This window comes from Sminthopsis crassicaudata, chromosome 3 (genome assembly GCF_048593235.1).
Source record: "Sminthopsis crassicaudata isolate SCR6 chromosome 3, ASM4859323v1, whole genome shotgun sequence".
Classification (NCBI taxonomy): domain Eukaryota; kingdom Metazoa; phylum Chordata; class Mammalia; order Dasyuromorphia; family Dasyuridae; genus Sminthopsis; species Sminthopsis crassicaudata.
In genome coordinates this window covers 586,146,938-586,159,154 of record NC_133619.1, presented here as the reverse complement: position 1 = coordinate 586,159,154, position 12,217 = coordinate 586,146,938, and the positions used below count along the sequence as shown (strand labels likewise).

General features: G+C 35.5%; 1 protein-coding gene across 1 annotated transcript in view; it reads left to right on the top strand.

Annotated features, from left to right (window-relative positions):
- The window catches only part of CSMD2 (CUB and Sushi multiple domains 2), a 988,708-nt gene that overhangs the window by 744,700 nt on the left and 231,791 nt on the right, over positions 1-12,217 (top strand). Inside the window, 1 exon segment of the mRNA XM_074305059.1 lies at positions 532-658. Coding sequence (XP_074161160.1) covers positions 532-658 — 127 coding nt within the window.

Below are 12,217 nucleotides of genomic sequence, written 5' to 3'. Positions count from 1 at the left end.
TCTAATTTGATTAAGACTTTAGGGCCCAGAGTCAACATATAGCAAGGAGGCCTTTTGTACATCCAATTCTGATGTCTAGATCAAAGGAGTCCCATTTAAAAATTCTTATTTCTGTGGATAGAGCACCAGCCCTGAAGTCAGGAGGACCTAAGTTCAAACCTGTTCTTAGACACTTAACACTTTCTAACTATGTTACCCTAGGTAAGTCACTTAACCCAATTGCCTCAAAAAAAAAAAAAAAAAAAATCTTATTTCCTTGTGTTTGTGATATGTTTTTGGTGTTCTGTGATAAGACATTAAAAGAGCTGCACATTTTTTCTCTGTTAACTCCCCTTAGCAGGTACAACTATTAAAGAACATTAGCATGTTAGATCACTCCTGTTTCTTAGGTTCCACTATATTCCTGGGTTATTACCATCACTATGTAATACTGAAGGATCTCAGAAAAAGGTATAACAGTCTTTGAAACTGCCAAACAGCTAACCTGTCAGATTTCTCATTTGCTTCTCACTCTGTTGATATTTCTTTCAGCTGAGTGTGGAGGGACTATCAAAGGTGAGGTGTCTGGACAAGTGCTGTCACCTGGGTATCCAGCTCCCTATGACCACAATCTCAACTGTGTTTGGACTATTGAAGCAGATGCTGGGTGCACAATAAGGTAAATGAAAAAGGGCTCATGGAAGTAATCAATATTCTCGTTTCAAGGGACATTACTACATAATGATTTTTATGTCATAAGTGAGAGAACAAACTTCCAATTAAGGCTCAGGGAAAAGGACCAGGACTTTATATGCTACCTAGGATTTTTGCATTTTCTAATCTTTGTAGTTGCAATAAGGCATTCTAGCATCTCCCAATGGCATTGGGGTGTCCTGCCAAATTCTGGTGGCTATCACCACTCACCTTTTTCAGTCTATTCAGATAGTGATGGATTTAGGCAAAAGTTTATTAGCCCATTAGGAAATTAAAGGGGAGTAATCTCAATATTTAAATTTTAAAATAAATCATTGAGAGAGAGAAAGCCTTAGAAGTTACATCCTGGTTATCCATTGACCTCACTACTTCCTTCACTGTCTCCTGGGTCTGAGCTAGATCTTGTGATCTTGTTTTATTAACCACTTACAGGGACACCATATGGCTAGGAGGCATAATTATGGCATGTCTTCTTGGTAACATAGTCCATTAACAATTGAAGTTCTTCTTTATAGCAGCCTTTGTATGCTTTTATACATCAATGCCAGAAAATCTCCTATGGTGAGCATGGACACACTAATTAACATGATACCCATCAAAGGCCTCTAAGTTAATATAGCTTCCTTCTATTTGGTATAACATTATACAATATATATGAATAACACATATAATTGATTTGTACTACCACTTTTGTCCCCATGTAATTTCTATCTAAAATAATAGAGGAGTTAAATTGTGTTTTTGTTTTGTTACTATTGTATTGAGCTATGGAACTCACCTCTTAAATATCATCAGAAAATTCTCATTGAGCTTCTGCCATGTGTGCAGATTTATGGTTAACTACACTATGAAAGGCAATTTCCTTGCTTTCAAAATAGATAAAGGATAATTTAAAATTATGTTCATATGGGTGGTCATTCAAAAGATGTCTTAAATAAACCCAAACAAAAACAAAGTCTTAATGAGTAGGCTAGAATAAAAAGTCTATTCCAGACCCGAATTCATCAGCCCAGACACTTAATTTGGAGGTCCCAGGCTAAATACAACAAATACTCTTATGTAGTATTTAAAAGGCTAAATAAAATCCTGGTGAGATTCAACAAGCTTAAGTTAAAAGCACTGCCATTCTGGGCTTTCCCAAAGGCTTTACTGTGTACACTGGCTTTTGTCTCCACCTTAGAGGTGGGGACCGCATAAGCTGCTTCGAGATATTTAAATGGTCTCTTATGAGTAGTCTGAGAAGAAATGTCCAAATTAAGTCATTCCATAATTCCATGGTCTCCAGAATTTTGAGTCACCCTGCCTATCTGTATTCCCCATATATGTATCTCACCACAACTTTCAGTTGATCCTCAATTTTACCTGTGGACACTGTGCATTCTGGGAAAGTATACCCGTGGTTAGTAAGTAGAATTGTATATAATTGTTAATTCTGTTTTGCCTTTTGAGTACATGACTTTGTTCAGAGTTAAGTCAGCTGTTTAATTTGCTAATGGAAAACAGTGATGAGAACTGAAGACGCAAAAAAAAATTATTTTAAAAAATGAGTACATAATTTACATATAAGCAGTAATACTTCTCCTTTCCCTCCCCTTGTTTGAGTTTATGTAATTGTTTTTTTGTTTTGTTTTGTTTTGTTTTTGCAGAACTTCATAGGTAGACTTCATAGAGACAAGAAACTTCCCTGTAACAATGCATTATACAGATTTTAAAATGACTAAAAAAAAACAAACAGTAAAAGAACTTTGGGAATATTTGCTTTCTATAGAGTTAGGCTGCTCATTTCATCAGTTTGAATATTCTTGTTTTTAAATCCTGAGTCAAGTGTACAAAAGGAAAAAAAGGAAGGAAGGAAGGAAGAGGGAAAAAGGAAGAAAAGGGGGGAAAGGAAGAAAAAGAAGAAAGAAGGGAAGAAAGGAAGGAAGGAAAGAAGGGAGGAAAGAAGGAGGGAAGGAAAAAAGAAACAAGGAAGGAAGGAGGAAAAGAAAAAAGGAAATAAGAAAGGAAGGGAGAAAGAAGGGAAGGAGGGAAGGAAAAAAGGAAACAAGGAAGGAAGGAAGAGCTGGAGGGAGAAAAGAAGGGAAGGAGGGAGAAAGGAAGGAAGGAAGGAAAGAACAAAGGAAAGAAGGAAGGAAAAGGAAGCCATATAAATATAATCTCATTTTAGACAATTATCATGTTATGCAGTTCGACAGAAAACAAAACCAAATCTATTTAGAAGCATTTTTAGTGTACAGTGTAGGGCCCAGATTTGTTATTCTCCTGCTTTCTGATACACATCAGTGAACAGGAAAGCTTCACTGAGCCTCTAATCCAGACATAGTACTTGGGCTCAAGTGGGGAAATGATCTTGATTTTCACTGTGCTTGGGGGTAGGATTGTAATCTCTTTTTGTATTCTGTCAGCAATGTCTGAGTACGTGGTAGTACCATTAAACAACATGGTATTAGCCTTAGATCCTAACAGATGTCAATATCATACTCCATGATTGAGTTGAAGGTAGTTTTATGGATACCGCAGGATTTCATAACTAAGAGGAGAGCTTTCTGGGTACCTAAATCCTTCCTTGTCACTGGTTATAACCTGACTATCAGGATAATGATAGCTTTCAAAGATGAGATAGATGCAGTAGTGTTCGTCTGCTCCAAATCTAGGGCATCAGAAGATCCCTTCTATTTGATGTTACAGTTTTTCTCCCAGTTGTGATAAAACTTCACTGTCGCCGTCTCTGAATTATTCTGTCAGATCACTGCCAACTACATCCAGATGGAGCATAACCATCATCCCATGTGGATCAGACCATTATAATGCCAGTGGTACAACCAAGACATATAGAGATAACACAGTCTAGGTGACAGCACACATGGCTAGGTTGTCTTTGGGGTTCATGGGAGCTTCTATGAATGGTGTAGGGTGATCTTTCCACATAGCACAGGGATAATTATGGAAGGTGTGGTGCCAGATCTTCTTGATGGCCCCAGTTGATAACTGTAGCATGTTCAGTGTAGACCTTTAAGATCAGAATACCTCTTGTTCTGATTCTTATCCTCCATGTAGTTACTCAGAGTTACATACATCCTGATCTCTATGGAGAGGAAAAAAGCTGGAGGGGTATTGTTTTCTACAAAGCTAGTTTTGGACAACTCAGAGCCATTGTTAATAAGAAGGAAAACAATCTCTTCATCCACAATGAACTTTAAAGAAGCAAGTTTCAACCCTAAGACAGGAAGGAAATGGTCCAATACCGGGAGAAGAGAGGGAAGAGAGATTTTTTAATGGCTAAATCTAATGTCATTTTCTGAGTCCTCACCTTCTTAGACTTCTTTCTTATGTGCCTTTGACACATTGAATTTCTATCTCTTCTCGATTCTCTCACCTTTCTATGTTTTTCATTACATGATTCTCTCCTGATTTTCTTCCAATCTATCCCTTCTCAGTCTCTTGCTGGAGCTTTATCCATGAAAGGTTTGATTGCTATAGCTATTTCTTTAGATTGTCTACTAGGTACAAGAATATTACAACAAGGTTGAAACTGATCTCTTCCTGCCTTTCCACTCTTTTCCTCCCTCTTGTTCATTATACAGAGTACTGCCAAAATCATTTTCCTGAATGCAGATAAATATGACCATATGACTCCTCTACTCAGTCAACTACAGTAATTTGCTAGGATAAAATCTAAACTCTTTTGTTTTTCTTTTAAAGTGTTTTCCAATGTAATTGAGCCAAACCATCCTTCATTCTGTTCATGAGAGACAGCACTCTTCCTTTCTCCAGACCTTTGCATGGCTATCTACATGCCTAGGATTCACTATCAACTATATCATGGATGCATAAATTTCCTCTTTTACTTTTAAGAAAGCAGTTTGATTCCTACTTTTTGTATCTCCCCCAAATACTACTTTTCTCCCTCTTACACTATCATTCATTTAACAACTTTGTTAAAATTTGTATTTATCCACTTTATACTAATACTGTATTTATAAATGTACTTATTTATTGCTCTTAAAATGTAGGATCCTTGAAACAGGGATTTAAAAACTTTCAAAAAACTTGTAACAGGTTGTCTAGGACCTAAACCATAGTAGACATTTAAATGTTTGTTAATTAATTGATAGAAAACTCCAGTCAGAGACTCTATGTAGAAATGAAATACTAAGCTGAGATGATTATATTACTAGAAGTATTTCAGCACATTTGCTGGTGAGAAACTAGCACAAGATGAGCTTAATTGACTCTTGCTAAAATTGTAGCTCTGCAGATTCCCTTTGTATACTTTGTAGAGTTGATAACCAGAGGAGACAATTCCATTTTAGGTGTTGACATCTCAGAATTCTGCCATTTAAATTAACGTTGTAATAAAGTAATATTCCAGAAAGTTGGGATGAAGCTGTTCTCCTAGTAGCTCATTTTTGTATTATCACTGAGTTTAAAGCAAAAGCCTTTAGAGTGTTTGATGATTAGGCTATTGCTAACCTCATTATCTTGAGTGGCAAATCTTTGTTCCATTACACATTGCAAATGCAGGAAAAAATACGTTAAAAGTTGAGAAAACGCCCTGTGGTATCTTGACAAATAGATACAACTTGCCTTCGTTATTCATGTATTAGAGTCTTGGAGAGGGCTCCAGGGTTTCCACAGCAATTACTGAATATTCTTTATTACAGCATAAGGAAAAAAAACTCATTTAGACAATGGATGTTTCATTCATATGATACTCATCTGCAGATCTTCACATTTATAAGGGAAAATAACAGCTAAAGGAACAGCTGTTGCCTAATCTAGGAGAAGGAAGACCAATGAGAAATCATTTCAAAAAAACTGCTGCTACTGGTGTCTCCAGAGGTCTCACTCTGTCATCCAAATGAGAATTAGTTTAAATTACCCCAAATGACATTCAAAAATATGAAAAGAAAATAATCATTTTATTTATAAGACATCTCACCCCAAATCAGCAGGGCTCTGAATACACAATTAAAGTATATTCACAATAACAAACAATAATAATTAAAGCATGACAACCCCACAATATAAAAGGCATAGATAGAAATTACTAAAAAGTTGAAAGAAACACTGTAGTTCAAAACACATTGAAAGACTCCTCCCTTATGGCACCAGGCCAGGATTCAAATGGAAAAAATAGACAAAAAATTACTCTTCATTGTATTTAATGCTAAACTTCTAATGCTTCTGTTGACCTCTAGCACCCTCTCCAAGGCTACTCCCTGAGTAATTGAATAATGGTCATTAGACTTAACAAATCTCAGGAATCCCTATTATGTGTCAGAAAAAATATAGAGCTAGAGAAGCAACAGAGCTTTTTTTCCCCTCCTTTTTGGAGGAGTGAAACAGTTCAGATTAACAAATAAAGGAAGAATCCCTAAGGAGAGAGATATCAGCCACCCCTATTTTTTCTTCTTTATTTACAATACTGAATTTATGGTTTCTTTTTTATAGGAAAAGTGTTCTACCTCATGATTTCTTGGAAACAAGTAACTGTTTCCTAGTATAATAATACAAATTGCTCCTTTATGGAAAATCATCTCATTACAATTAGCTCAAAATTTCAAGTGGTCCTTATTGTTCTTTTCTTTTTTTTTTTTTTTTTTTTTTTTTTTTTAATTTAATTTTTTATTTTATTTTATAATTATAACATTTTTTGACAGTACATATGCATGGGTAATTTTTTACAACATTATCCCTTGCACTTACTTCTATTCAGATTTTTTCCCTTCCTCCCCCAACCCCCTCCCCCAGATGGCAAGCAGTCTTATATATGTTAAATATATTACAGTATAATTTAGATCCAATATATGTGTGTAGAACCGAACTTTTTGTTGCACAGGAAGAATTGGATTCAGAAGGTAAAAATAACAGTTTACATTCATTTCCCAGTGTTCCTTTTCTGGATGTAGCTGGTTCTGTCCATCATTAATCAATTGGAATTGGATTAGCTCTTCTCTATGTTGAAGAAATCCACTTCCATCAGCATACATCCTCGTACAGTATCATTGTTGAAGTGTATAATGATCTTCTGGTTCTGCTCGTTTCACTCAGCATCAGTTGATGTAAGTCTCTCCAAGCCTCTCTGTATTTCTCCTGTTGGTCATTTCTTATAGAACAATAATATTCCATAACATTCATATACCATAGTTTACCCAACCATTCTCCAATTGATGGACATCCATTCATCTTCCAGCTTCTAGCCACTATGAAAAGGGCTGCCACAAACATTTTGGCACATACAGATCCCTTTCCCTTCTCTAGTAGTTCCTTGGGGTATAAGCCCAGTAGTAGTATGGCTGGGTCAAAGGGTATGCACATTTTGATAACTTTTTGGGCATAATTCCAGATTGCTCTCCAGAATGGTTGGATTCTTTCACAACTCCACCAACAATGCATCAGTGTCCCAGTTTTCCCACAGCCCCTCCAACATTCATCGTTATTTGTTCCTGTCATCTTAGCCAATCTGACAGGTGTGTAATGATACCTCAGAGTTGTCTTAATTTGCATTTCTCTGATCAATAGTGATTTGGAACACTCTTTCATATGAGTGGAAATAGTTTTAATTTCATCATCTGAAAATTGTCTGTTCATATCCTTTGACCATTTATCAATTGGAGAATGGCTTGATTTCTTATAAATTAAAGTCAATTCTCTGTATATTTTGGAGATGAGGCCTTTATCAGAACCTTTAACTGTAAAAATTTTTTCCCAATTTGTTACTTCCCTTCTAATCTTGTTTGCATTAGTTTTGTTTGTGCAGAAACTTTTTAATTTGGTGTAATCAAAATGTTCTATTTTGTGATCAATAATGGTCTCTAGTTCTCCCTTGGACACAAACTCCTTCCTCCTCCACAAGTCTGAGAGGTAAACCATCCCATGTTCCTCCAATTTATTTATGATTTCGTTCTTTATGCCTAAATCTTGGACCCATTTTGATCTAATCTTAGTATGTGGTGTTAAATGTGGGTCCATGCCTAATTTCTGCCATACTAATTTCCAGTTTTCCCAGCAGTTTTTGTCAAATAATGAATTCTTATCCCAAAATTTGGGATCTTTGGGTTTGTCAAAGATTAGATTGCTATTTTTATTCACTATCTTGCCCTGTGAACCTAACCTATGCCACTGATCAACTAGTCTATTTCTTAGCCAATACCAAATGGTTTTGGTGACTGTTGCTTTATAATATAGCTTTAAATCAGGTACACTTAGACCACCTTCCTCTGACTTTTTTTTCATTAGTTCCCTTGCAATTCTCGACCTTTTATTCTTCCATATGAATTTTGTTGTTATTTTTTCTAGGTCATTAAAATAGTTTCTTGGGAGTCTGATTGGTATAGCACTAAATAAATAGATTAGTTTGGGGAGTATTGTCATCTTTATTATATTCGCTCGGCCTATCCAAGAACACTGAATGTCTTTCCAATTATTTAAATCTGACTTTATTTTTGTGGCAAGTGTTTTGTAATTTTGCTCATATAATTCCTGACTCTCCTTTGGTAGATATATTCCCAAATATTTGATACTATCGACTGTTATTTTGAATGGAATTTCTCTTTGTATCTCTTGCTGTTGGATTGTGTTGGTAATATATAAAAATCCTGAGGATTTATGGGGATTTATTTTGTATCCTGCGACTTTGCTAAAATTCTGAATTATTTCTAATAGCTTTTTAGCAGAGTCTTTGGGGTTCTCTAAGTATACCATCATGTCATCTGCGAAAAGTGACAATTTGATTTCTTCATTTCCTAATCTAATTCCTTGGATCTCTTTCTCGGCTCTTATTGCCAAGGCTAGAGTTTCTAGTACTATATTGAATAGTAATGGTGATAGTGGGCAACCTTGTTTCACTCCTGATCTTACAGGGAAAGGTTCTAGTTTATCACCATTACATATGATGTTTACTGAAGGTTTTAAATATATGCTCCTTATTATTTTAAGGAATAGTCCATTTATCCCTATACTCTCAAGCGTTTTTAGTAGGAATGGATGTTGGATTTTATCAAATGCCTTTTCTGCATCTATTGAGATGATCATATGGTTTTTATTAATTTGATTATTAATATGGTCAATTATACTAATAGTTTTCCTAATATTAAACCAGCCCTGCATTCCTGGTATAAATCCCACTTGGTCATAGTGTATTATCCTGGGGATGATTTTCTGAAGTCTATTTGCTAATGTCTTATTTAAGATTTTAGCATCAATATTCATTAAGGAAATTGGTCTATAGTTTTCTTTCTCAGTTTTCGATCTACCTGGTTTAGGTATCAGTACCATGTCTGTGTCATAGAAGGAATTTGGTAGGACTCCTTCAATCCCTATTTTTTCAAATAGTTTACATAGCATTGGAGTTAGTTGTTCTTTAAATGTTTGGTAGAATTCACCTGTAAATCCATCTGGTCCTGGGGACTTTTTCTTAGGAAGTTGGTTAATAGCTTGGTCTATTTCTTTTTCTGAGATGGGACTATTTAGACTACTTACTTCTTCCTCTGTTAATCTGGGCAAGCTATATTTTTGAAGGTATTCTTCCATTTCATTTAAGTTATCGAATTTATCAGCATAAAGTTGAGCAAAGTAGCTCCTAACTATTGTTCTAATTTCCTCTTCATTAGTGGTGAGTTCACCCTTTTCATTTTCAAGACTATCAATTTGCTTTTTCTCTTTCCTTTTTTTAATCAGGTTTACTAAGGGTTTGTCTATTTTGTTGGTTTTTTCATAAAACCAACTCTTAGTTTTATTAATTAATTCAATAGTTTTTTTACTTTCAGTTTTATTAATCTCACCTTTTATTTTTTGAATTTCAAGTTTTGTGTTTGTCTGGGGGTTTTTAATTTGTTCCTTTTCTAGCAATTTTAGTTGTAAACCCAATTCGTTGGCCCTCTCTTTCTCTATTTTATGCAGGTAGGCCTGTAGAGATATAAAACTTCCCCTAATTACTGCTTTGGCTGTATCCCACACATTTTGGTATGATGTCTCATTATTGTCATTTTCTTGGGTGAAGTTATTAATTATGTCTATGATTTGCTGTTTTACCCAATCATTCTTTAGTATAAGATTATTTAGTTTCCAATTATTTTTTGGTCTATTTTCCCCTGGCTTTTTATTAAATGTTATTTTGATTGCATTATGGTCTGAAAAGCATGCATTTACTATTTCTGCCTTACTGCATTTGATTTTGAGGTTTTTATGCCCTAGTATATGATCAATTTTTGTATAGGTTCCATGAACTGCTGAGAAGAAAGTATATTCCTTTCTGTCTCCATTTAGCTTTCGCCAAAGATCTATCATATCAAACTTTTCTAGTATTCTATTTACCTCTTTGACTTCTTTCTTATTTATTTTTTGGTTTGATTTATCTAATTCTGAGAGTGCAAGGTTGAGATCTCCCGCTATTATAGTTTTGCTATCTATTTCCTCTTGCAGCTCTCTTAATTTCTCTTTTAAGAATTTAGATGCTGCACCACTTGGTGCATACATGTTTAATATTGATACTGCTTCACTATTGATGCTTCCCTTTAGCAGGATATAATGCCCTTCCTTATCTCTTTTAATTAGATCAATTTTTGTTTTTGCTTGATCTGAGATGAGGATGGCTACTCCTGCTTTTTTGGTTTTGCCTGAAGCATAATAGATTCTGCTCCACCCTTTTACTTTTAGTTTGAATGTCTCATCCTGTTTTAGGTGTGTTTCCTGTAAACAACATATAGTAGGATTCTGACTTTTAATCCAGTCTGCTAACTGCTTCCTCTTTATGAGGCAGTTTGCCCCATTCACATTTATGGTTAGAAGGACTAATTCTATATTGCTTGCCATCCTATTAACCCCTGCTTATGCTTTTCCCCTTTCCTTCCCTTTTACCCTCCTATCCAGTATTAAACTGGTAAACACCACTTGCTTTTCACAGCCCTCCCTTTTTAGGATCCCTCCCCCACCTTAAAGATCCTCCCCTTATTTTACCCCTTTTCCTCGAAATTACTGTATTCCCTTCCCCTTAGCTTACTCCTTCCCTTTCACTTTTCAATGAAGTGGAAGAAGTTTCACCATAAATCGAATATGTCTATTGATACACGCTATGTTCATCTCCCTCCTTTCTTTCTCTCAGATATAATAGGTTACCTTTGCCTCTTCATGAGATGTAGTACCACCACTTTATACTTTTTTATGATATAATCTCCTTTCCGCCTCTAGTTTCTAAGATAAATTGTACATATGTTCTTTACATATTTTTTTGACAGAAGTATAGTTCTCTAGATTTCTTTTTACCTTTTTTAGAAGTCTCTTGAGTTCTGTATTTGAAGATCAAACCTTTTATGTAGGTCTGGTTTTTTCATCAAAAATAGATGGAATTCATTTATTTCGTTAAATGTCCATCTTCTTCCCTGGAAAACGATGCTCATTCTTGCTGGGTAAGTTATTCTTGGCTGCATACCAATTTCCTTAGCCTTTCGGAATATCATGTTCCAGGCCCTGCTAGATCCTGTGTTATCCTTATTGTGGATCCTCTATATCTGAATTGTTTTTTTCTAGCAGCTTCCAATATCTTTTCCTTTGTCTGATGGTTCTTGAACTTGGCCACTATATTTCTTGGCGTTTTGATTTTAGAGTCCCTTTCAGTAGGTGATCGATGAATTTTCTCAATGTCTATTTTACCCTCTGTTTCCAGAACATCTGGGCAGTTCTCTTTGATAATTTCCTCGAAAATAGTGTCCAAGCTCTTTTTTTCCTCCCATTTTTCAGGGAGTCCGATTATTCTCAAATTGTCTCTCCTGGATCTGTTTTCCAGGGCTGTTGTCTTTTTGGTAAGGTACTTGACAGTCTTTTCAATTGTTTCATTTCTCTGGTTTTGCTTGACTCCCTCTTGGTTTCTCCTTGAGTCATTCATTTCTACTTGTTCCAGTCTAATTTTCAATGATGTATTTTCTTCACTCACTTTTTTTATATCTCTTTGTAATTGTCCAATTGAGTTTTTATCTTCTATGGAATTTTTTTCCATTTTATCCATTTTATTTTTTAAAGAGCTGATTTCTTTTTCCAGCTCTCTAATCCTGTTTTCCTTGGAGTTGTTTACCTTTTCCAGCTCACTAATCCTGTTTTCCTTGGAGTTGTTTACCTTTTCCAGCTCACTAATCTTGTTTCTCAATGATTTGATTTCCTTATCCACTCTGTCTTTGAATGCATGGGATGACTTCTCCAGGCTCTCTTGCCAAGCTTCCCTTTCCTTTTCCCATTTCTCTTCCAGCTCTCTTGTGAGAGCCTTTTTGATTTCCTCTATGAGGTTCTTTTGTATTGAGGAGCAGCTTATATCCCTCCCAGGGGATACATCTGGGGACAGTCTGTTCCTAATCTCCTCAGCATTTGAAGTCTGCTCTCTCTCCACACAGAAGCTGTCAATGGTTAGAGCCCTTTTGAATTTTTTGTTCATTTTGTCAGAGTAGGAATCAAAGAAAACAAACTGACAAGAGAAACAATTGGTCTGTTTTGCGGGGGATAGGGCTGGATGGTATTAATGGGCTTCCTCTAC